Source organism: Populus alba, chromosome 8, assembly GCF_005239225.2.
Source record: "Populus alba chromosome 8, ASM523922v2, whole genome shotgun sequence".
NCBI classification, from domain to species: Eukaryota; Viridiplantae; Streptophyta; class Magnoliopsida; order Malpighiales; family Salicaceae; genus Populus; species Populus alba.
In genome coordinates this window covers 7,194,105-7,220,723 of record NC_133291.1, presented here as the reverse complement: position 1 = coordinate 7,220,723, position 26,619 = coordinate 7,194,105, and the positions used below count along the sequence as shown (strand labels likewise).

The following is a 26,619-nucleotide window of genomic DNA, read 5'->3' as shown; positions in this document are numbered from 1 at the left end:
TATTTATTTAATATTTTTAAGTAATTTGACGTGTTAAGGTTAAAAATTAAAAAAATATAAAAAATGTCTTTGAAAAACATTCCACACTGCATTAATGCACACCAAAAATACCCTTTGGTTTGCCTTGACCTTTTTTTTTTTAATTCAAGCGATTGCAGTGAATAAACTATTTTGAAATTATAGGTTGAGCTAGTAAATTAAAAAAAATTGCACAATAACACGGATTTCAGGGCTAATCAGTAATGGAAGATGAAGATAATGATTAGGCACTAATGATCATACTATGCTGTCACTTATAAGTCATTATTTATTATTTTTTTTAATAATATATATGTCTAGTTATGTATATCTTAATTAATTTTATAAATTTTAAAAATAATAATTATTTAAATCTTTAATAACTATCATATTAGTAATCATAAGGAACTGAAAACCACAGAAAAAATAAATTTTTTGATCCTAAAATTCTTAGCACTAAAACACTTATTAGATGATTAATTTTTATTTATATTTATCATAAATTAACAGGGAAGGTAACCTGCTCTAATTTTATGAACAGTGTCCATTAAATTAACTGCCATGAAAATGTTCCCAATAACAATAAAAATAACAATTATCATATCTCAGCTTATATTTGGATTTGGTTTAAAACAAGAAGCAAGCAAATTGGCGGTGGAGCTAGAGCCCAACTCACCGTACTCCCTTAGGCCCACCTAGCTGAAACCCTAAATAACCTCCACTACTATATATACAAACCGGAAACAAAATATTCTCTCTCTCTTCACTCACCCTCACCGCAAAAATCTCCTTTTGAGAGCGGGAAAAAGAAAACTCTGCTCTTCATTTCTCAACAGGTGAATTAGGTTTTCTTTTTTCGCTGAAAAATAAAACAAAATGGCAAACCTAATCGATCAAGATCAAGAATGGCTACTCAATTGCCTGAATGCCACTCTCGATCCTAACCAGGAAATCCGTTCCTTGGCTGAAGTTTCTCTTCGCCAAGCCTCTCTTCAACCAGGTCACTCCCCTCTTCTTCTCCCCTCTAAATCTCCGATATCAATCCAGTCTAATCGAACATTTTTTCTTCAGGTTTTGGAGTGGCATTATCAAAAGTTGCTGCGAACAAGGAACTTCCTTTTGGATTGCGTCAGATATCCTCTCTTTTGAAACCATTTTTTTCTCATATATTTTTTTAAAATTCTTCTTGTTCCTATATTTGATTTTTTTGGGTGAGAATTAACAAGATAATTACCTAGCTGCCGTGCTATTGAAGCAATTTATCAAGAAACATTGGCACGAAAGCGAGGAGTCCTTCGAGCCGCCTGCTGTTGCAACTGAAGAGAAGGTAGTTATGGCCTTTTTTTAGATCTTGAAATTCATAAATTGAGGCCTAATTACTAGTTTATTGTTCTGTTATTAGGAAGTTATACGGATACTACTTTTACCGTCGTTGGATGATTCTCATCGGAAAATTTGTACTGCAATTAGCATGGCTATTGCTTCGATTGCTGTTTATGACTGGCCTGAGAATTGGCCTGATTTATTGCCGTTTCTTTTGAAGTTGATTAACGATCGAACTAATGTGAGCGGAGGTAAGTCTCTGGGATGGTTGTGTGTAGTTTTTTTAATTTGCGATTACCATACACATTCCAAGCAGACATTTATGAAAAAAAAAACCCCGAAGCTCTCCTTTTCAAATTGAATCCTGACCTCGAAGATCTTAACAAGTGACCAGTTCTTTGCAATTTGACTTGAGAATGAAGGTGACATTTGATGTTGGAATTTGTAGTGCATGGAGCTCTAAGGTGTCTGGCTCTTCTCTCTGGGGATTTGGATGATACAGTTGTGCCAACACTAGTACCAGTTTTGTTCCCATGCTTGCTTACAATTGTATCGTCACCTCAGGTTAGGAGTTCTTCTCATATTTTGTAGCTTTTTTCAAAAGCATTATTTGATTGGTTTTAGTTTTTTGCTGGCTATCCAATGGGAATTTTTTATGAATGGAAATGTGAACTTGTTCGAAGAAAAGGTGGGCATGCCAGTGCATGCTAAGTATATATGCCAGTGACCAAAGAATAGAGCAGGACCATGAGAATTGCAATTTAAAGAGTATCACGGTGACCAAAGTGGCAGGAGATTCCTTTGATGCCTACATGAAATACATGAACATGTGTTATGTTTCCCAAAAACAGTAACATACAAAAGTTCCCTGTTTTCAGTGATGCATTACTATTGCACCTTCATGGGACGTGTTGGAGTCAAACTAGCTAGACTTATGTGGCTTGGTGCGCTCTTTGGTGTATGCTTATGTGCTCCGGATTCTTTATTATTTTGTGGCCTGAAAGGAAAATTGATTTTTTTTTGTTAAAATCTTGGTGAATTCTGATTCCTAGGGTAAATTAGTAAGCAGCAAGTGGTATACCATGGCTGCATGAGAGATGTTACTCCTTCTGCATGTATGACTACAAATTACTTGTGTAATTCCGTGGCCTGAAAGCAACAATGAAAATGTTGTGATGAAATCTTGATGACTTCTGGTTTCTATGGCGAATAAGTGGGTGATGAGTGACATACTGTGGTTTTCTTGAGAGATATTATCCATTCTTAAATGATTTGAAATTACCCATGTATCTCTTTTCTTCCTTGTATTTCTCATAGATATTTTCAGGATTCTGCATCGCAGTTTGGTATATGAGTAGACTCTAATTTTGTGTATGGAAAGTAGTCAGTATCAATCTGTTAAAGTTGCTTTCTTGATGGCAAAACCATACTCCTGTTCATCCTGTGGACTTACTATGTCAGAACCTGTTTAAGCAGAATTACGACAACTACTTGCGTACGAAAGCCCTTACAATAGTTTATTCTTGCGTGTCCGTGCTCGGGATCATGAGTGGTGTATATAAGGTATGTTTTTTACTTCTGATATAGTTTCCACTTGCTTCAGATTGTCATCTTTTTTAACCTGCTCTATCTTTTATTGAAAGATTAATACATTTATGTTCAGACAGAAATCATTGCCTTGATAACACCAATGCTTAAACCATGGATGGATCAGTTCTCTGTTATCTTAGAACCGCCTATGCAACCTGAAGATCCTGATAATTGGAGCTTGAGAATGGAGGTTAATTCAGTCTTTTGATCTAAATCTTTGTTTTTATCCTTGTTTTTCGAAATGAGTTAGTGGCTGATATTAATTCCGTGCTCACTAGGTTTTAAAGTGCTTGAATCAGTTTGTTCAGAATTTCCCTAGCCTTACTGAAAGTGAATTCATGGGTATATGTTCATTTATTATGTTCAAAGCAGCTTTCTTTTAATTTATTTTGAAGTTCTGCCATTTGCTAATTTGTTATTTTGCATTTTCCCATCCAACAACCATGTTGTGTTATTGCAGTGATAGTTGGACCCTTGTGGCAAACATTTGTAACATCTCTAAGTGTGTACATGCGGTCATCAATTGAATGTACAGAAGATCCCTATGGAGATAGATATGACTCTGATGGTGCTGAGAAAAGTCTTGATGCATTTGTCATCCAGGTAATCGTATTAACATTTCTAGATTACTATATAATGTGTACACATGCATATACACATATATGTAGATGCTCTTTAAGTTAAATATCAATGAAAATTTGCATGATGAAGTTTCAAATTGCCCTAAGGTTACCAGCTGCGGGATAGATTGATTGATCACATGCAATGTGATTCATGTCAATGATTTTGCACAAATTGTCAGTTAAAGGTTAAAGTATAATATTATTTACTGCCATTTTCTTCTTTACACACCAATTAGCCTCCTTGAGTAGGGATGGAAAAAGGATCGGTACCTGTGAAAATACCTAACCTGAACCAAGGTCTATATAAAAAACCCGCATCCTAAGCCTGTTCCATTCCAAACTCTAACCCTCCCTGCTAAATGCCTGGTAAACTAATTAAAATGTTCATCATACATTAACTATAAAACTAGATGTCCACAAAAAATGACAATAAAAAGTAAATTGTTTGTAACTATACATGTTAATGAACAACAGAAGGAAAAATCATCACACCAATATCTACTACTACATTATATATTCATGTCTTTTATTATACTTTCTAAAACAAAATCACATAAATTTATATAACAATAAAAATATAAATGATGTATGTCAGTTTTAGTTAGGTAGCTGTACCGATAGCTCGAATACCCCATCAAAAAGCCTGCGGGGTTTTAACATCAAACTCCCAATGCATCCTAAATCTAATAGAATATTTTTTTTATCTAATCATATGTTTTTTGGTGGTTGTGTTTTGGGTGAAAACGTGGAAACATTATCTATTGGGGTTAATATTCACTTGGGAAAGGCTAGTATAAGTTTGGTCAAAGAACAGAAAAAGGGGGTAAATTCTCCCATTTATTATGCTAATAAATCAGAAAAAACTGTGTTATCTGGTTAAATAGATAGTAAATTATGATGAATCAGCCTTCAAGTTCATGCTAATCAAGCATGTTGTCTGAAAAGAGTTGTACATGACTGCTTGTTTTAATCTGATGACAACAATAGCATTAACTGAAAATAACTGTGTCATGGAATATTGGACAGTCATGCTGGAAATTGTATGAATATTTTAGGGTTCCCAATCAAGAAGTCACAAAATTTACAATACTGACCTGACATGTATTGGCTTGTTTTCCTTTTCTTTTCACCAAGGTAAGCATTTTTATGTAGCCATGGAATGATGGTAAAGATACTGTTTTCTAGGGGTAGGTTTTGAGTAAACGATGCATGTGTTTTTACATGTATAATACTTTGAGTATGTTTTGTTTGAAGGTTTTATGTCTGACTTTGGCCACTGATCATTTATCAATAGAAACAAATGGAATTTGTTATCAAGAACCTTTTGTTTTGAAATGCTCAGAACCATGCATGTATGTTCTATTTTAGCTTTTCATATAGATGGTTCCTTACATGTGCTTTTGTATATGCAGCTTTTTGAGTTTTTGTTGACCATTGTGGGCAGTGCAAAATTAATGAAGGTGCCGTTCAAAGTCTTTGATTTTGTTTGTGCCGTCTTTTTTCTACATTATGTTTATGAAACCTGGTTCATGCAGGTAGTTAAGAATAACATCAAGGAGTTGGCATATTACACTTTAGCTTTCCTGCAAATGACAGAACAACAAGTAATTTTCTATAACATATTACCGTTATATGTCCTTGTTTTGTTGTGTTACTTAATGGTGATTGTGGATAAATGCATTTGTTTAGATATATTCAGATGTTTAGGTAGAACATGATTTGTCTATTCCCTGTCAAGGGAAAGACTCTTAATCAAAACACTTTTATATATATATATATATATATATATATATATATATATATATATATATATATATATATATATATATATACAAGGAAGTGAGGCATTTGTGTGGCCTTGGGCCACCACAACTAGCCTGCCACTACTTCAGGATAGCTGTGCCAGATCCCTCCTCACCAATTTGCACCAAATAGGCCAGCCCTTTACTTTACCCATAGGCCTTTCAAATGGTACCACAAGAAAGGTGAGTAGCGGCCATCTGAGGGCAAGAGTTGAACCATGACCTGGGATACCACTGGCTTTCCACTTACCATGGCTCCTAATAACATATTGGTTTGAATTGCCTTTCATTGAGATTAGCCTTTTATTTATATAGGGAAAATTGTCTTGTACATGGTAATTACAAAGAGTAATTCTAGGAAGCTATATATGTTAAGCTATATCCAGGTAGCTATCTATGGTAAGAGAGATTTCCTATCTAGTATTTACAACCTACTTGATTTTAGCTTTCTATTGACATCCCCCCTCAAATTGATGTGGGCTTGTCCATAAGCATCAATTTGTTCACAAGAAAATGATGGCGCTGGCTTGTGAGAGTTTTGGTGAAGATGTTAGCCACCCGAAGATTGTTGGACACATGAGGAAGAGATATAATCCGAGCCTCAAATGCATCACGAATGAAGTGGCAATCCACCTCAACATGCTTGGTGCGCACATGGAAGATAGGATTAGCGGTAATGTGAATGACACTTGTATTATTAGCATAAAGAGGAGTAGGGGTACACTGCTGAAAACCAAGCTCGGTAAGGAGCCCATGTAGCCAAAATATTTCGGAACAAGCCTGGGACATTGCCCTGTACTCAGATTCAGTAGAAGACTTGGAGACACGATCCTGTTTCTTGCTCTTCCAGGAAATAAGTGCAGGGCCAAGAAACATACACCAATTAGTAGTTGAACGTCAAGTATCAGAACACCTAGCATAATCAGCATCACCATGGGCAATTAAATCAAGAGAAGTACCAGTAGGATAGCAAAGCCCTCTTCGAATAGTGCCATGAACATAGCAGATGATTCTTCTAACAGCAGCCATATGAAGGTGCTTGGGAGAGGCCATGAACTGACTAACTTGTTGTACAACATAAGAGATATCAGGTCTAGTGTTCGTAAGATAGATTAAGCTACCCACAAGTGTACGATATGCTGTTAGGTTCGGTAATAAATCTCCCTTATCTGTGTGTAGCTTGATATTAATTTCCATTAGAGTATCAAGAGGTGGCAAATCTTGGAGACCAGCAGCAACCACTAAGTCCATGGCATACTTGTGCTGTGATGGAAAAATGCCATGTGAACCAGCATGAATCTCTAGACTAAGAAAATATGTTAGATTATCGAGATCTTTCATGTGGAAGGAGTTCTGCAAATGCTATTTTAGTTGATCAATCAGAGTTAAATCAGTATATGTGAGCAAATTGATGCCTCTTTTGCAATAAGAGAATATCAAAGTCAAGAAGGGTAGAGGCAAATTTCTCATACCACACCCTAGGTGCTTGTTTGAGACCATACAAGGAGCGACGCAACTTACACATAGCAGAAGTAGGAGTGGAAAATAAGCCAGCTGGTGGACGCATATAGATATTTTCATTGAGATCACCATAAAGGAAGGCATTCTTCATGTCCAGTTGATGTAAACACCAATGTTGAGAAGCTGTGATGGTCAAAATTTTCCAAATCAAAGTCATTTTGGCCACTGGAGCAAAGGTCTCCTCATAATTGACTCCATATTGCTGATGGTTTCCAAGAGCCACCAAGCGGGCTTTATGTCTGTCCAAGCTGTCATTAGCCTTGATTTTAACAGAATAGACCCATCTACATCCAAGAGAAGTAACACCAGAAGGACAATCAACAATTTCCCAAGTATGATTAGCATCAAGGGCACTTAATTCTTCCTGAATGGCCTGCTGCAAGCATGACTTTAGCTGCCTGTGAATAACTAGTAGGAATATCAATAGAGTTTAAAGTGGCAGAGAGGGCTATATTAAAGATATGAGGCATGGATAGGTTAAACCCAAACCTATCAGGGGGTATAGATACGCCTTACAGGAGGCAGTAAGGGAGGCAAATCAGTTACGTCAGAATCCAACGAAGGAGCCAGAGGAGCAGATGGCAAGACATTAGCTGAAGGGTGCAGCACTGGTAGTCTACACCTGTACACCAAATGTGGCTTGATTCTATCAACCTAAACACTGGGTATATGAGAAGTGTCATTAAAGGAAGGTAAAGAGGCAAGAGATGTGGCCAAGGATGAAGACAAGGGAAAGAAACATTGATTTTCAAAGAAGACAACATTTCTGGAAATGTGAACTCGATTGGTGTTTAGATCAAAACAAAGATAACCTTTTTGATTGACACTATACCCAAGAAAGGCACAACGAATGGATCGAGCAAAAAGTTTATTTCTATGAGGTGGAGGAAGATGCATAATACATACACACCTAAAGGTGTGAAGATTTGTATATGTACGATGGCAGTGATGAAGCCGAAAGTATGGAGATTCTAGACCTAAGATTTGTGAAGGAAGACGATTGATTAGATAAGTTGTAGTAGTGAGAGTGTCTACCCAAAACTTAGGAGGAATGGAGGTTTCAATGAGCAAAGTCCGAACTACATCTAAAAGATGTCGATTCTTACATTCCGCTATTCCATTTTGTTGAGGAGTATAGGAACATGATCGTTGAGAAATAATGCCTTTAGTTTGCAAGAAAGATTGGAAATCATTAGACATATACTTCCCACCCGAATCTGATCTAAGAATTTTAACAGTGGCAGAAAATTGAGTGTGTACAAGTCCCGGGAATAGTTTGAACATGGAGAAAACTTTTGATTTGTTCCGCAAGAAATATACCCATGTATAACGACTGTAGTCATCTATAAAAGTTACAAAATATTTGTATCTTGCGTGACTAATTCCCCAGACATAACTATGAACTATCTTAAATAGATTTGTGGCTCCGTTGCCTTCAAAGGGAAAGGGTAACACTTTACTTTTGCCAAGCTTACATGTGATACAATCAAGGAACATACTGGAAGAGGAATGCAATCTATTGTTTATTAATCCAGATTTCAACAAATGGGAGAGAATTTTAGGATTTGGATGACCAAGATGCTTATGTGAAACTTCATTAGACACTTTAGGTGTAGTACAAAAGAGATAAAACAGACAAAGGAACCAAGGTGTGTGGAACATGAAATTGGATGAAAAATAGATGTCCGTGCTTAGGCCCCTTCTCTATTAGCTGTCCCGACATCTGGTCCTGTACAATACAGCCATGTTTAGAAAAGTATACATCACAGTTATTGTTCACAAACTAACCTACAGAAGCTAGATTTACAGCAAGCTTGGGTGAGACAAAAATATCTTTTAAAGGAGGTATATCACCAACAGCTATAATGGGAAGAGCATTGCCATTAGCTGTTTGAATATGTGAGGATCCACAATATTTTCGGATATTACTTAAGCCACCAAAGGAGTTTGTCATGTGATTGGAAGCACCCGAATCTAGGATCCAAGAAAGAGTTGAAGAACCAGTACCTTGAAGACCAAGTGTGGAGAAAGCACTCACAATCATTTCTTGCACCATCTCTCTAGTTAATAAATTTGCTAGAGGCTGTGAAATAGGTGAGCCAACAAGAGTCTGTGGAGCAGAAGGACAAATAAAACATTCCTTAATAATGTGTCCTGGCTGTTTGCAATAGTTGCAAAACTTATTTGGACAATGAGGTGCAATATGGCCATACTTCTTACAACTATAGCATTGTGTCTTGCTGGTATCATGGCCCTTCCCTTTGCTGTAAGCAACATAAGCAACTGGGGCAACTCTTGTCTGCTCTATAATGGTCTAAGTATGGAGACGTTGTTCTTCACGTAAGAGTTCTCCAAAACAAGCATCCAAGGATGGAACAGGATCACGATTGACTAGAGAGGCACATACTGGTTTATATTCAGGTCGCAATTTCATCATAAATTGGTCTCATTAACTGATCTTATGGACTTGCTGCACTGCTAACACTCATGCAGAAATCTTAGCTGTAACAAGATCAGAATAGTCATTCCACAGAGTCAAAAATCCAGAATAGTAATCTTGAATATAGAGATCTCATTGGGTATAGTTGGCGATAGCCAACTCAAGCTAAAAACGCCTAGCATTGTTATTTTGGTTATAGATTTGTGTGAGGTGATCCCACATAGCCTTTGTTGATCTATGAGGACGCAAAGACAGGATAAGATGTGGCTTCATAGAACTGAGAATCTAGGACATGATTTGTGCATCTTTGGTTGCCCATGCTGCCTTAGCAATAGCAGATCTCTCAACAGCCAAGTCTCTTTTATCGTTGCCATCTATATGGCCCTATAACTCCTTTCCCTTGAGAAAGATCTCCAACTGAAATGCCCAAGCAACATAATTTTTGCCAGTAAATTTGACACAAACATTATTTGACTTTTTCATGAAGTTATGACCGAGAAAAACTAAGATTTAAGAATTCTATGAGAGAGGCTCTGATACCATAACAGATTGGTTTGAATTGCCTCTCATTGAGACTAGCCTTTTATTTATATAGGGAAAATTGTCTTGTACACAGTAATTACAAAAAGTAATTCTAGGAAGCTATATATGTTAAGTTATATCTAGGGAGCTATCCATGGTAAGAGAGATTTTCTATCTAGTATTTACAGCCTGCTTGATTTTAGCTTTCTATTAACACCTAAACCCTTTAGTGCTATCAAAAATGCCTTCCTGTTAAGGTTTATTTTTCCTGTTGCTCATCAGTTCTACATATGGATTATATAGGTTCATACTTGGTCAAGGGATGCAAACCAATTTGTTGCTGATGAGGATGATGCTACTTATAGCTGTCGTGTTTCTGGTAAGTAGTTTTTAACCAAATTGCCTGCTACTAGTATTTCTGATAATTATGTTGCAAAAGTGCAATCTAGTAACGAATTTGAATATGTTGATCTAATTGCTCATTTTGGGGAATAATGAAACAATTAAACAACAGTAATCAAGGAATTGCAGACAAATTTAAAGCAGCTTTAAAAGAAGGAATTTTGGACAATTTAAAGAAGCTTTAGAAATAGTAATGAAGATTCTTAGAATTATTACCAAATTTACACTCGCAGATAAAGCATGATCTCAGTTAATGCAACTACTGGTTGAGAAAACACATTGATGGAATATATGCAAGGTGCAAAATGACTCTTAGAGTGTTGAGGCAATCTGGTCTTAATTTTTCTTGGGTTTTGATTGACATGTTCTGTCTTCAGCATTGCATTGAGCCACACCAAACAAACATGTGGAAAGAGTTTGGTTTGGCTTTTGGTTTTGTTGAAAAGTATTTTTTGGATGAACTTAGGAGATCCATCCCTAACCTCTCATAAGCATGGGACAGCTTTTGAGTGGCAAAACGAAGGAAGATACAAACAGGGGGTCAATTTGGATTTGAATAGGTGTTTGGATAAACTTATCTTTTGACAGAAGTTCTGTTATCTATAAATGTTTTGAAATTTATAACAATGCATATGTTCTATACATGGTTTTGAAATTTATAGAAGTACATATATTTGTCACTTCCTTCTCGTTTTGAGTGTTTCACTGAGTGCCATAACATGCAATTGTGGCATCTCTTCTGCTTCTGCTTATACGTTTTGCTTTATTTCAATGTCACCGTCCCTATCAAAATGATCTCTGCTAATTTTTTTTCCTTCTGTAATTTACCATTCTGAAAGATTCATAGTTGAAAATATTTTAATTTCTACATGTTGATTGACTATGTGAACGGTGCAATTTTTTACTTGCTGTCCTTTTTGACATTGTGTGCAAGGGTTATGAGTACCGATGTCAAATGGTTTTACTGGAGTTTAGTTATTCCTGTTTTCATCCACTTTTCTACAGATGGAGGATTTTAGTCCAATATGGAGCTTTGCCAATGGGTATTTAACCCAGCGGTACTTGCTTCTATAAAGTATGGGATGGGACAGGTCTTAAGTTTGAGTCCCAGTAACAACCCCTGGCACTTAACGAATGAAAAATCATTAGGTTTTTGTTGATGCTCTTCACCATCTTAAAATTGCTATCGGCAGGTGTACTTTTGCTAGAGGAGGTGGTGAATTCTTTTGGCAGTGAAGGAATTTATGCCATTATAGATGCCATGAGAGAGAGATTCAATGAGTCTGAACGAGAAAAGGCTGCTGGTTCAGCAGCTTGGTGGCGAGTAAGTAAAGGTTTTGCCTTTCTTTGTATGTATTCCATGAATAGTACAATTTGCAATTTATGGCCAGTGACCTGTAGTTGGGGCTGTAACACTTCTGCTTCCACTGAATCTCTCCCTTTTAATATTTTTCCTTTGCATTTAGAATGAAATTTCTAAGTCTTCTGCAAATTCATCACAACAGTCATTTAAGCTGCTGTGCTTGTAGCTTTATAAATAACTTTGCTATTAAAAAATCCAGGTAAGTGCAACAGTTGGAGAACTAACTGTTGGCCAGACTTCACAGAACCGTCAATGTGACTGTTCTGTGGTTGTGTTACATAACCTTTGTGTCAGGGAATGAAAAAAAGATAGTAATCAGATCTAATATTTGATAGTTAGGAATTTTAATGTTGTGATTTTAGCATTATTTGAGAATATTGTTTATTATTTAGTGTTTAAATTTGGATTTTGAAGGTTTTCTTATTCAAATAACATTGAATATTGATTATCAAATAAATTGTCCTTCCAGAGAATTGGTTCTCATGATCTGTTTATATATATATAGTTCTAAACCACCTCGCGAAGTATTTTGTGCTTGAATTTAGTTTTAATCTTTCAAGATTGTTTCTTGACTTGCGTTTCTTGTGTTATTGTATTACTTTCCCTTTGGAGAAAATGATTTCTTTGATTCTCTCTGTACAGCTCCGACTCATTTAATCTTTCAAGATTGTTTCTTGACTTGCGTTTCTTGTGTTATTGTATTACTTTCCCTTTGGAGAAAATGATTTCTTTGATTCTCTCTGTAATAAACCTTAAATTTACTGCATAAGGGTGTGAGCTATTTTACTGCACCTGTGATGGCAGTATTGTCAAATTGTTGTATTTTGTCATCCATATCTCCAGTGAAGTTTCTGGAATTAGTCTGTGTGGTCTCTTTTATTTTATTCAACTCTTGGTATTAGGGAAGTGAAATTTCATGATCTTTTTTCTTCACTTTAAGTGCACACATGAGACTTCCTCAGGATCCAAATGTTTGATCTGGTCAACTGATTTGCTCCAAAATATTTTCTGCTATGTAGTTTCACATGCCTGCTTATGATCTGTGTGGAAGACTTTGTTCTGTAGTTTAATCTAATACTTTATTCATCATTTCAACTGTATTTTCTTTTCAGTCATCTTACCTTTTCTGTTGATCCATCTTGACATGGTAAAATCTGGTAGATAAGGGAGTCTATCCTCTTTGCTTTGGCTGATCTCTCAGACCAATTGCTTGATGCAGAGGTATTTCATTTGACATCACTTATTGTTGTGTTCTGATAAGCATGGTTGGAAACCACTTTTGTTTTATGTGGAGCATATGATTTTTTCATAGTGTTCACTTTATTTTATAGGCATCAGGGATGATCAGTGTGAATTTAGGAAACCTTGTAGAGCAGATTGTCACTAAAGATGTTGGAACAGGTATAAATCTGTTTTCTTTCTTCTGTTTTATTTTGTGCCAATACTTGTTCGGATTGTTCATTTATAGGCACAATTTTTGTGCATTTATTTTGTTTTGCAGGGGTACATGAATATCCCTTTCTTTATGCACGTATTTTTACATCAGTTGCTAAGTTCTCCTCTGTGGTAATTATACAATATTTCCTTGTGTTACTAAGTCTACATTGCCTTTAAAAAAATATTAATTTTTAGTATCATACAGATCAGCCATGGAGTTCTCGAGCATTTCCTCCATGCTGCTATCAAGGGAGTTGGCATGAATGTGTAAGCATCCATGATTACTTCAAAAAATTTACCTTTCTTTTTAAGAGTGATAAATATCTTTTGACAAATGTTTATCCTAGCAGGCCTCCACCTGTGAAGATGGGTGCTTGTCAGGCACTTTCTCAACTCCTGCCTGAAGCTAACAAAGAAAATATTCAGCCTCAACTGATGGGCTTGTTTTCATCTCTCACAGATCTTCTTCATCAGGTAATGCTGCAAGAAGATTTCTTCAATACTATTGCTGAATGTACATTTATTAGTTCTGTTTGATTCTGCTTCTTAGGCATCTGATGAAACATTACACCTGGTGCTTGAAACACTGCAAGCATCTATTAAGGCAGGTGGGTATGGACATAATTGTAAATTATTCTGAAGCCTTTCCAGTTTCTTGCCTATCTGCAATCTCAGCTTCTGTAGTTGTGAAATTGCAGTTCGTGAAGCAGCAGTATCATTCGAGTCTGTTGTCTCACCTGTAGTTCTTAATACATGGGCATTGTATGTTTCTGATCCTTTTCTCAGTATTGATGCTATTGAGGTTCTGGAGGTATTGATATTAAATTTCTTCTCCTAATTTTTTAGTTTATTAGGGAGAAGTGTTACAGCTGTCAGGGTATCTTGATTCACTTTCTTCACATGTGCTTATTGTTTATGTGCAATATTTTCTTCTTGTTTTGTTTCTATTTTATTTGTCAATTATTCACATTTCATGGATGTGATTGACTGTTGAACATAATTTGTGAATGTATGGTTTATTATTTATATGCCTTTTGATATTCTGAGTTAGCCTGATGAATTAATATCCAAAGGCAAGCACAGATATAAATATGATCACGGGTGAGGAAAAATTGAAATTATTAGTATCTATTTTTATCCATGCTAGTGCCCATTTTAAGTCCCAAGGACATTAAAAGGGAGAGAGTAGGCCCATTCTGTTTTTGATCTGTGAGCTAGTTGATCAACTGAATTCTAAATATCTTTAAAGTTTACAGTTTTAAAGTCCTTGCGAGGTTTTAATGTACCAGAGGTGGTGGTGCCCCTCTGACTTTCTGAATTGATCTTGCTAGGGGTGATATCTTTTGGGGCTTTTACCTTGGCTTTGATGATTGATGGTATTGAGTTCAATTATCTGTTTAGCAATGCTTAACTAATTGTATGCTTTCAAATAATTTGTCCAGGCCTTGAAAAATGCTCCTGGTGGTATTCATCCATTGGTTTCTCGAATTTTGCCGCATATTGGACCAATATTAAATAAAGTATGGTTGTAAAAGCTATGTTAAACTAAATTGTGTTGCAATTCTTCAATAGTGATTTAAAGCACTTGTTTTTCATGTCTTTTCCATGGTCATTATAGCCTTACCAGCAGCCTGATGGATTGGTGGCCGGATCACTTGATTTGGTGACTATGCTATTAAAGGCAAGTCAATCCTGATGAAGATAATATTATGCATCTATAAATCTATCACATCACACTTATTACGTTGAACATTCTCTTTGATCTTTGAACCCTCATTTCATCACAAGGCATGCTCTGCTAATTTCATTTTGTGGTAGCATTATGCAGAATGCTCCAAGTGATGTCATAAAAGCCATATATGATACTTGCTTTGATGCTGTTATTCGAATAGTCCTTCAAAGTGATGATCACAGTGAAATGCAGGTTTATTTTTTCCTGAGACATGTATTTAATTTTCATACTTGTATTGTATATGGATAGTGTAGAAATGACTTCAGTTTTGCTGCATCATTGACTAGAATGCCACACAATGTCTGGCTTCATTTATATCCGGGGGGAGAGAAGAAATACTTTCTTGGGCTGCTGATTCTGGGTTCACAATGAGAAGTTTGCTTGATGCAGCTTCAAGGTTGGTTATATTTTTTTGTATATTTTTATTTATTATGTTTATTATTCTTCTGAAACCTTGAGGAATTGCATTAACTTTTACCAGTTGTTTAAGTTTGTTAGATTCTAAGTACTCAATGCCTTGATTCGTGTGTTCTGAAGGGAAAAGATGGGCTGATTCTTATCGGGGATCTTGTTGCTTCTGTGTTCTCTTTCTAAGTTGTGTAGCTGCTCTTTCCAACATATAAAAAAAAATTGGAGTCTGAGATAAGCTCATGCAAGACAAGTTCTTTTCTGCCGTGAGTTAGATGAAATCAAAAAAATATCTTAAAATTAGATTTAACATATTAAGCATAATTTTTTTATATATATAATAAGGCCGATCATGAAAGCAGATTGGCATAGGACAACAGATTTCCTAAACTGAGATGCCTGGTTGCTTAGCACATTTAATTTTTTTTCTGGTCCATTAATGGAATATTGACATCTAATTTTGTAAAATGTACATGTAATTTTTCTTCTCAGTGACTTCATGGTTTCTTGACGGTACACCATGTAGAACTTTATGACAAAAATGATTCTCGCAGATCATGAACTTTCTGTACAATTTTGTTTCTTAATGCTAATTAAATTCTTGGGTCTGCAGGCTTCTCGACCCTGGTCTGGAAAGCTCTGGATCTCTTTTTGTTGGGAGTTACATTTTGCAGCTTATTTTACATCTACCATTGCAAATGGCAATTCATATCCGAGATCTAGTTACTGCTCTTGTTAGTCGAATGCAGTCAGCTCAAATAGTGGGGTTGAAAAGTTCATTATTGCTTATTTTTGCTAGATTGGTGCGTGGCCTTCAATATTCATTACTTCGGTTTGTGTCAACTCAAACTCTTTGGTGTCGACTTTCTGTTGCCAAGTAGGCCAATGATTAAAGATATTGTCAAATAATCATTCTTGCTAAGCTGACAATCATTTTACTACTAAATTGGGCTTCAATCATTTGCCTTGCTTGAAAGTTTGTGAATTGTTCTATTCTCTTTTATTGACACCCGCTGCATTCTTATTAGCTGCTATGGCCAAGATTTCACAGGCACTTCATTTGGTTTTCATGGATTGACTTTAGAACGTTATGCTTGTTTAAAACACAGGTCCACATGAGTGTTCCTCATGTTGAACAATTTATTGATATGCTGATTGGTATACCAGCTGAAGGCTATGAAAACTCCTTTGTTTATGTGATGTCAGAATGGACTCAGAAGCAAGGTAAGTATGCTTCCCAATTACTCGTGCTCCTATTTTACAGATATGTTAAGGTGATGATGCTATTCTCCTGGCCACGCATTTCTAATCTACACTTAATTTTTTTATTCTGTCCTTTCTGTCATTGTTTTCTAGTGATAGTTTTTAATTAATCAATTTCTGTTTGAAATATTGCATGTGCATTACTTGCCTTGGCTAGATTAATGTTGAATTTGATTTGATAGATTCATGGAATCATAATATTTAAGCAGGATTATTTTGAGTTTAATTACTGAATTTCATTTAAATAATATCGATTAAGCAAAAAGAGTACTGATCCTAATCGTTCGAATCTCAAAGTAGTATTCACGAGTCCATCTAAGTTGTTTGTCTGAATTCCATCCTTTCCCAAGTTTCATATTTAGAGGAAAATCAATTGCTGGGTGCCATTATCTATTAAGTTTAATGCTCATAAAACACTTGTCGAGTATTTTTATGATCAAGAAGGAAATTGTAGAATCATTATCTCGTGTTAATTAAGAAACATTTCTTGGATTTTATATGTCCATCTTTTGCCTTTTCCTTCCAGTTTATAATTTCCTTGAATGACAAAATGATTATGCTGCCTGTCTAATTTTTTTTACCAGTAAACTTTGCTGGTTGTCTTCCCCTTTGGTTTGAAGACAACAACATACTTAGTTTGTGTAATGTACAAAAGATTGAAATTTATTGAAATCAGCTCTGATTAGGGTACAAGCAATCTCTTGAATTAGAAGCTGTTTTCTCCTATTTTATTTATTAAGTTCCCAGATCATTAGAGGATTGGAAGGAACTTAATACCTGAAGGCTTGAATAAAATCATAAATGGAAGGATAGTGAAACTTTTCACTACCTGCATGGTAGCCATTACCTTTGCATATATTTTTCCTGTATGTGCTAGTTGTTCAGGTTAGTGGGTTTTTTGTTTTTTGAGGTCCTCTTTTGAATATTTTAATGTGCTTGATTTACAATGTCTGAGGGTTCAATTATCTTGCATTCAACTTATTTATATCTGGATGAACTAATTATAAAACATGTCTTGTGTCTTTGTTTTTGATAAAGCATAATGTCTGCAACTAATTTGTAATGTTTCTGTCATTGTTTTCCAAGCAGATTCTGAACTCCCAACTTTTTGATTGAATGTAGGCGAGATTCAAGGGGCCTATCAAATTAAGGTCACAACCAGTGCTTTGGCCTTGTTGCTATCCACTGGGCACGCTGAATTGAATAAAGTTAATGTGCTAGGACATCTAAAGGTTCATCCATACCATTAAGCTCTGAATGCACATGTTTAGAGTTGCATGCTTGTTTTAAGAACTTACTCTTTTTATCAATAGTCTGCTGCAGGAATTACCACTCGGTCAAAAGCTAAATTGGCCCCTGATCAGTGGACTTTAGTGCCTCTTCCTGTAAAGGTACGTATGAATCTAAATTGATGACATTGAATCTTTTGGATAGAAAGTTATCCACTGGCAAGAATTTCAAAATTATTTGTGAACAGAGGTCAATTGCTTTCTTTATCTCACATTCACCATATATCTTAACACTCCTATTCATTTATAAATCACAATTGGTGTTGCTTCTGCAAAAACATTTACTGTTCTTTGCTATGTTTTTGCAATTTAACTCGTAGTGATGTTCTATACAAGATTTTGAGAAAGCAAGCTCCTCCCTTCACACTAATTTTTCTTCTTTCCGAAAGGACCAGTTTTGCAGATATCCTCTTTTAGCTTTATCATCGTCTAGCAGATTAACCCTTAAAAAAATATGAATAATGTAATTCTTCTTCCTTTCCATAATGTCCCATGTGCAAAAGAAAAATATTATTTTCAAGTCTAAAAAAAATTAAACTCTCTAACCAATATGTAAAGGATATATTACATAGTTTTAAAGGAAAAAAAAACGTGGTCTTGACTATAGCTATTGGTTTGTTGCATTTTGTGGTATTTTTATTTTCTTAGGTAATAAATTTAAACCAAGAGCGTACTATTTTACTTTTCTGTTCAAAGTTTGATTGGTATGCTTGGGCGCTTTCCTTGTCCTGTTTGCTGCAGATATTGGCTTTGCTGGCAGACACCGTGATTGAATTCCAAGAACAGGCAATGGCTGATGATGAGGTAGGGGCATCATTTTCAGGTTTCCTTAATGTCATTGTCCTCGTGGCTGCAAGGAATGACTCTTTTAAGGTTTGAGCTAACTGTTGTGGCAGGAGAGCGACTGGGAAGAAATTCAAGGAGGGGTGGCGGAGTCTAATGATAGTTTGCTGTCCTCTGCTGCTGCTCCATCATTCGGCAGAACTACATATGGCCAACTTGAAGCAATGGCAAAAGCATATAATGAGGTGAATTGATGAAATTTTTCCTTTTCTTTCGTTGTATTTTCCTCACATCATGTTATTTTATATTTGCTTCTCTCTGATGAGAAATTTCCTATTCTTTCGTTGTATTTTCCTTACATCATGTTATTTTATATTTGCTTCTCTCTTTTACTTATCCAATACTGACCAAATTTTTGTGATATTCAAGAATGAAGAGGATTGGGATGATGATGATCTATTGAGTGTTTCCGATCAGCTCAATGGGGTAATTTTCAGCTTTTTTTTTTTTTTTTTTTTGGGGGGGGGTTTCAATTTCTTTTCTTCGAGTTCTTTGAATATTTGAAGTGTCAGTTACAGCTTTAATTTCTTGAAATTTCCTAGCAGATTAACTTGGTAAATTATCTTGCGGACTTCTTTGCAAAGTTCGTTCATAGCAACAGACAGCTATTTGATCATCTTTGCCAGGTTGGCTTACATTCCGGTTCATGCATTTGAGTCATATTCTCGACAATTTGCTTTAGCATTCATGGAAGGAATTGAAAATCCAGTTGTTTTGGTTTGAAATTGCAGAGTTTGGCACAGGCTCAACGTGATGCTATACAGACATTGCTACGATGCTGAGCTGCGTGTTTGGGGTTCCAAGGATGGTGTTTTCTTATGTTTGAAAGAGTTGAGTACAGCTGCTGATGAGGCCATGCTTCCACCACACCAGGGTTGATTATTGGGTGCTAGTTTTGTTTTTTCCTTTGCTTTTTGTTTTTTTCCCCTCTTTGTTGGGTTGGGGGCGTTCGGGTTGATTCTTTTCATTGACTGAGAAAATTCCACCAGTTGCTTTGTAAAGCTAACGTGTCACTTTATTTTTAATGTATATACTTTTCTTTTCTTGAAAAGTTTGATTCTTTGTTTCAGAAACTTATCCCTGCTGGCCAGCACTTGCATGCTTATCTGTCTCTGTTCAACGCTCTCCTGTTTGATGGTACGTTTAGGCTTTATTTGAAAGGTGCTGTTCAAAATGCGTTTGAATAGAACAGGCATTAAATTGATATGTGTTTTTTTTATATATAATAATTTTGATACTAAGATATATGAAAATCATTGAAATTATAGAATTATATGCCTTTACAAAAACATCGCACCATATTGTTATGCTTGCCTCTTCTAGATTTTCCGAGATAAACTAGAACACTCGCAAAACATGTAATACTTGTCGCAAAACATGCCTTTACGAAAAAAATGCAAGCTTACGGTATTGGGCCAAGACCAGAATACGTGACGTTTATTGTCGTCAGAGATTCCTGAGGGAGAGGACTCCACTCTCAGGTAAATTGACCGACGATGCAGCATGGAGATGGAAGACATGTTTAACAATACAATTAACCTAATACCTGTTAGGCTGTGTGTCTGGGATTGATGATCATTTCATGCTTGGAGAAGTTTTCATCAAATAGCATCAGCATTTCATGTTATTGAACATAATATTCTAAATAAAAAGTAAACTCTGCCTCTTAAGCGACTTTTCAATAGCTATTTTCGTCATTACGAACAATAATTCATTGAAGCCACAATGCATCACGTCCATCAGTAAAAGTGAAAGAACAGAAATTGAACAGCAATGCTTCTGTTTTTTGCTGATCGAGAATTGATGTTCCCTGCGGAGCTAGACATTCTCGGCAAGTCGCCGAGAGCTAGGCTATCTGACCCAGCATGCTTTATGAAAGATAAGCTTACATCTCTACTTTCTAATTTCTTCTCCTTAAGATAAGCTTACATCTCTACTTTCTAATTTCTTCTCCTTCTTCAACTTCACTTGAACACGCAGCACATTCTGCAAGCGCTTCATTGGTCATTGTGTTAAGTGTTAGATATTGAGTGAATGAGAAATTGTGTCTACGTGTGTTCAAAGTTAGTTTAAAGTAGAGTTGTATTTGTTTTTCTTTTTTAAAATAAATAAATAAAAAACTTGCTTGGAATTGTCAGTTTAAAACAAAGCAGTTTAATTTCTATCAAGAATAAGTGATTGATATTTCAGGTAAATTACTAGTAGTAAATCTAACGTCGTAGGATTAACCTCTTATCTTTAAATTCGTCTGTTATCATTAAATTTGTAAGTTGAATATCTTTTATGATTCATACATGCCATGCATATATATTTTATTAATTTATATTAGTTCTTCACCAACTTCGGAGGCATAAAACAATTGTAATTTTGGAAGGGAAAGGATAGAAAGGCAAAAAAAAAAAAAAAATCAAAGCCCATTTCGATGGACAGTAGGGAGAACAAAAATATTTGGATGAAAAGACAAAAACATATTTAACACCTCTTTTATGATTCATATATGCCATACATATATATTTATTTTTTTGGTTGCTGCTGCTGCTGCTGCTGCAAGGGGGGAGGTGTGGAGAGGTGAAAGGGGAACAAATGGTTAGGAGCCTTTTGACCTTACAGACTCGAGGACATGATTCCTGATTACGCCAGGTGCTCGCATTGGGGGTTGGTGGGTTAGAGACACGTAATTTATGAAGTGAATGAATATAATTTTTTTTCAAGATATTAATAGCACGATCTTCTTTTAAAACATTATTATTATTATTATTATTATTATTATTATTATTATTATTATTTGACTCTGTTTAATATGCACTACCATAGTTTTTAAACCCGGACCGGCCCGGCAGGTCGACCTGGGACCCGGCCGACCCGGGCACGAAACCGGTCTGGGTGGAGGCCAAAACCCGCTTGGGAAATTGGCCCGGTCGACCTGGGACCCGGTCCACCCGGGTGAGACCCGGCCACTTTTTTTTTTACTCTCCCTGTCATTAAACGACGCCGTTTAATGACTCTAAAAACATACTTAGCACCGAAGAGCGAAGACAGACGAAGAACGAAGAACGAAGAACTTAACCTAATCTGTCTCGCCCGAATTGAACGAAGCAGAAGAAGAACGAAGCAATTAACCATTGATCTCTGCGAAAAAGGTTTGAATCTCCTTCTTTCACTCTCTGTTTTGTTTATTCTTCGCCATTTTCTCATTTTTAGGTTCTGGCATCAATTTCAGTTTCAAGTTTATACTTCTGTGTTTCTTCACTTGTTGCGATTCAAGTTCATACTTCTGGGTTCTTCAATCGATTTCGCAGAAGAAGAAACCTCAGCCCTCAGGTATGTTTCTCCAACCCGATTACTGCTACAGTGTCTGAAGAAAATGCAATAAAGTCACCAGCTGCATGTCACTCAGCGAGTGTCTCAGCAAACGGCCTTACTTCTAGGAGTCTAAACAAAGATGGATGGGGAAATGATTGGGATGATTAGGACTTTTGCAGGGAGAAGGGAAAGAAGAAAGTTCTTCCTTCCGCAGGTTTTGGACAAGGTGGTGAAAAGAAAATCAATAGATATTTAGAGATTGAAAATATTGTAAATCAATGACACGAGTGATTTTGGCATTTGTAGTTTCATTTAACAGTGAGAGTCTAGAGAGGAAATGAAAACACAAAGATGATGTAATCTTTCTGCTTTTTGTGAAATGTAAATTGTTTTTGGCTAGCATTTGTTTTTGTGCAATCTGCTTTCTTTAACAAGCACCCTGAAATGTATTTCATATGAAGGGAACAACACAGGAGTCGGGACATGTAAAAAGGCCTAAAAGGGCAGTTGATAAACACAGGAAGACGATCAAGGATGATCTCCTTTTATTTGTCATATTTGTGGCTTGAAGCCAACAGGGTGTAGCAGAATCAGTGCCATATATACAGAGGTCGAGACCCAGAAGCAGGAAAAGAAGCGGTGCCTGCCATTCAGTCCAAAAACGCAACTCCCCACTCGTCCAGGTATGTTCCAGTCATGGATTGTGGATATGGTTGTGCTTTTTACCCTTTTCTCTAACCAGCAGATCCCATGAATTAGAGTCGCATCAAGAACAGGCAACCCAAAATCTCTCTGTTCTCCACAGCATCTTTTGATTGAACCGTGGACAAAAGTTTCTCCCTGTCGTCCGTTCAACTATTCTGATTCGAACTCAATTTTCAGGCTAACAATGGCGAGCATGCTGACTGACCCGGGTTAATCTGGGTCAACCCACCTGACCCGTGACCTAGAAGGTCGACCGGGTCAATAACCGGGTCGGGTTTCAAAACTATGTGCACTACAGTCGGGGGCGCCTCATCCATTTATCGCGGAGGTATTAGTTACTTTTAAATTTAATATTACTTTTTTTCCCCGCCATAGAATAGAGAGAATACTATTCATGAAGAAACAGGTCTGACGTGGAGCAATCACGTGATTACGTACTGAGATTGTATCTCTCAATAAAGTGCTAAGATATTTTTATTCATAAAAAAAAAAAAAAACAAAAGCGTGAAGATATTTTTTGTATATTTTTTCGGAAGATATTTATGAATCAGATTTCTCCTTTCTTCGCTCTGTTTTCAAGAACATTTAAAAGGTGAAATTAATAAGATGAAAGTAGGTGTACGCTCCTGCATTGCGGGAGCAATATGATCTTGACATTTTATTTATTTATTTATTTAATTATAATCAAATATTTAATGATTTGATTATATTATCACAGTCTTTGTTTTTATGTTACCATCGTTATTGAAGTTATATTTATCCGTGTTGTTTCTGTTGTGATTAAACGCAACAGTAATAGATACCAATATTTGTATAATTTCTGTAACTTTTTTTTTTTCCTAGTCAGCATCAATGTTAATTTTTTATTGATTAAAACTAAATTTATTCTATCCCATACTAAAACTAAAAGGCAATAAAAAATTTAAAAGTTCAAACAATGATCGCTTATAATTTGTATTTAAAACTAAAAAATTTTAGTATTTAAATTTAAAATCACTCTCTTAATATTTAAATTTTTTTATTATTAAAACTAAAAATTTGTATGAACACTGATGTGTCGCTTGATTGTGTAATTTTATATATTAAAAGTTCAAACCATAGTTTTGAAACCCGATCCGGTCATTGACCCGATCAAGTGATGGGGTCACGGGTCAGATGGGTTAACCCGAATTAACCCGGGTCAACCCAAAAAAACTATATAAATAGAAGATATAGAAGAAATTGTTTCTCGACTCTACTGTTCTAGTTTCTTCTATTTTTAAAGATAAATCAAACTCTATTTAAAAGAACTTCAAATTAATTAAACTTTTTTATTGTAACCATAGTTGTTAAACAGTTAATTTTAAGATACATTACGAAGAATTTGTTCTGTGAAGAGAGTTCTTGCTTGCTTGAAATTGATCTCCAGTACTCATCCAATTGTGGCAAGGGCTACGAGATTCTCTTCACAGGAAGGACATGCTACCACAAGCTCATGTAGATAGAGGCAGCCAGATACAATCTCCCGGTGAGCACTTCTGTTTATCAGGCACCGATTCTTCCACTAACATTCTTTATTTTGAGAACCACTTTTTTTTATTATTATTATTGTGCTGATTCTGCCTTCAGGTTTCCATTTTTGTCCGTAAGAATATTCAGTAGAACGTTCATCCTTGGGCAGTACTTACAAATTTCTGTAAAAGCAAGCATTGTTCTTAGGCCTTCGAGTTTCCTTGTTTTGTGGATTTTGTTACCTGCATTTCTTTGCCTCCCCGTAATTTATATTCCTGGCCTGTCTCTTGACTTGTCGGAAATGTCTTTGCATATTGCTAATGGCAGTAACTTGAGCTTTCTGTCAAGCTTAGATCCGAAAGGGTCAAAAGGTACGGCAGAATTCCTTACCAAAAGAAAACTCAGAGCAGAAATGTCTCTAACCTCAAGAAATCAACCTAGCTTGGTCTAATTGTCAAGATTTTGAGTGCTGGGCAAACAAAGAACTTCAGCTTTATTTATTAAGCAGGTTATGCCTCATACACGATCATGGGATACTTGAAGAAAATCTCATGAAACAGCAGAAACTATATCAATCAAGAAAGAATAGTTTCCCCATTAAGAAAGCCTAAAAGCCAGCCTCTAGCAATTAGCGAAAACCAAAGAGAAGCTAACACGAAAGAGGAATCAAAGAAATGGCTAAGAGGACACGCAACCCAAATAGAATTGATGCAGAAATCAGGCTATAGAAACAGAGGTCACTGGTAGAAGAAAATACAGAAACTGTAGCAGTAATTGGGTTGGAGAAACATACCTGAGGGCTAAGGTGACTGGATTAGCGAAATTGATGTATAAATCAGTCCAGAGAAATCGATGACAGCGAGTGAAAGAAGGATGAACTTGAATCGGGTTGAAACTGAAATTGATGCTTGTCGCACCCGACATCGCGGCGGCCTTAAAAATTAATGCTCGAATTAATTTAAAAAGAACAGATTTCTGGCATCCTGTTCTTTAATGGGAAAGTGTCTTGTTTAAGGAGTCGCCACCTAGTATTATGGTCACTAGGAACCCTAACTGGTCAACAGAAATTCTATGGTTCGGGACTGGTTACGTAAAATGAAAGATATTATCACCCCTTAAACGTCCTGCCTGAGGCAGGCTGCATTGCTAGTTTCGTCGTAAATTGCTAAATGTTTATTTTTTTTATGTTATGAAAATTTTCTTACAATATTCCTGACTCTGGCGCCAGTGAATATTAACTACGAATATTTCCAACTCTGGCGTTGATAAATATTACGTAGCTAAAAAAAAAAATTTAAATCAAATGTTTTTTTTTTATTCCCGACTCTGGCGCCAGTGAATAAATAAATAATAATACATTTATTTTTACGCGTGCACATATTTTTTTTATTTTTCTAGCTAAATAAAATAAAATACAACGAATAAAAATAATATAAATTTAAACCGGTATTTTTATTCCTAACTCTGGCGTTAGTGAATAAACCAATAAATTTACATTATTTTTATTTATGCATAAACATTTTTTATTTTTTATTTTTTTCTATTTTATTTTTTATTTTATTTTTTGGAGGCTGAGCTACATGGGCTGGGCTCGGCCCAGCCAGCTCGGTCACTGGCCCAAGCCAGTGACCCGGCTGGGCAACATAAAGCACGCGTGAACGAAATCACGCGTGCATTAGCTGCTAAAGAGAATTAAATTGAGAATGTACAGTAGGAAGTGAATTAAAATGAAAAGCGGTGAAAGAGAAACTTACTTACCTGGCTCTGGATACACCGAAGGCAGCAACAACAATGGTTCTGGTCACGGTGGATGTCCTCTGCTTATGTTCGTCTGTTTTTCTCCGGTTCTTGGCTTGTTCTTTTTTTGCAGGGACGAAGGTCGTGGGCTGATCTGTGACTCTACTCTGCCTTTCTTCCCCTTCTCTGTATATTTTTTTTGGGTTTTTTATGCTCTGTTTCTGTGCTGTGAGTTCCTCTGTTTTGGGTTGTTTTTCTTCTTTTGACTCAGTATTTTTGGGTTGTGTTTTGTTTTCTCTATTTTTCTGGTCTGATTTCTTGCTTTTCTGGGTTGATTTCTTGCTTCCTCTTTGTTCTTAACTCTGCTTTTTCTGGGTTTTTTTGCTCCCCTCTGGTTACTAGGTTTTCTGCTTCCTTTTATAAACTCCCCAGCCCCTCTCTTTTAACTAGTCCTGTCTTTGCAGGACTCTTCTCTTCCCCGACGAGATCGTGGGCGATAGATATGGTCCACGATTGGATCAATTTCGTTGCAGATCTTTAGCCTATTGAATCGGGATGCAGAAGACGAACACGGCTGTTCCACCAGCAACGACGACGTTTCGGCAGCAATGGATTCCAACAGTAACGGCGACGTTTCAAGCAGCCACAGACATTTTCAATTTAACCCCTGGACTTTGGAAATTCGGCAATTAGACCCCTAAACAATTAAAAGTTTCTTTTAATTTTGCCCCTTTTTTTGATAAATTTCAATTAAATCCCTAAGTTGGTACACTGTTTACAAAACAGTCCTTAATTCCTGGATTATTC

General features: G+C 36.1%; 1 protein-coding gene and 1 long non-coding RNA gene across 15 annotated transcripts; both read left to right on the top strand.

The window, feature by feature from the left end:
• The first annotated feature begins 764 nt into the window (after window positions 1-764).
• Window positions 765-19,627, top strand: LOC118040028 (uncharacterized). 6 transcript variants are annotated; one of them, XM_035046896.2, is made up of 33 exons: window positions 766-1,018; window positions 1,090-1,151; window positions 1,253-1,345; window positions 1,421-1,592; window positions 1,790-1,905; window positions 2,818-2,904; window positions 3,005-3,121; window positions 3,210-3,273; window positions 3,392-3,534; window positions 4,967-5,014; window positions 5,090-5,158; window positions 10,143-10,218; window positions 11,435-11,565; window positions 12,766-12,825; window positions 12,936-13,005; window positions 13,106-13,170; window positions 13,247-13,308; window positions 13,392-13,515; window positions 13,592-13,649; window positions 13,740-13,852; window positions 14,484-14,561; window positions 14,660-14,722; window positions 14,870-14,965; window positions 15,061-15,170; window positions 15,795-15,984; window positions 16,291-16,405; window positions 17,567-17,676; window positions 17,758-17,835; window positions 18,475-18,537; window positions 18,630-18,761; window positions 18,946-19,002; window positions 19,122-19,202; window positions 19,308-19,627. In XM_035046896.2, the coding sequence occupies exons 1-33, from the start codon at window positions 895-897 to the stop codon at window positions 19,356-19,358; spliced, it is 3,078 nt and encodes a 1,025-aa protein (XP_034902787.1). In that variant the 5' UTR covers window positions 766-894; the 3' UTR covers window positions 19,359-19,627. The 6 variants fall into 6 exon arrangements, 3 of the variants coding, with proteins under 3 accessions (XP_073266749.1, XP_034902787.1, XP_073266748.1); XM_073410647.1 differs by having other exon boundaries at window positions 19,286-19,627; XR_004686003.2 differs by lacking the exons at window positions 18,946-19,002; window positions 19,122-19,202; window positions 19,308-19,627 and having other exon boundaries at window positions 765-1,018; window positions 17,768-17,835; window positions 18,630-18,705.
• A 1,910-nt stretch (window positions 19,628-21,537) lies between these two features.
• Window positions 21,538-26,619, top strand: LOC118040029 (uncharacterized). Of its 9 annotated transcripts, none has more exons than XR_012170419.1 (6): window positions 21,567-21,716; window positions 21,797-22,105; window positions 22,341-22,562; window positions 22,762-22,912; window positions 24,014-24,091; window positions 26,277-26,602. It is a non-coding gene; the product is annotated as an uncharacterized lncRNA (long non-coding RNA). The 9 variants fall into 9 exon arrangements; XR_012170420.1 differs by lacking the exon at window positions 26,277-26,602 and adding an exon at window positions 24,193-25,600; XR_012170416.1 differs by having other exon boundaries at window positions 21,538-21,716; window positions 22,762-24,091; window positions 26,277-26,619.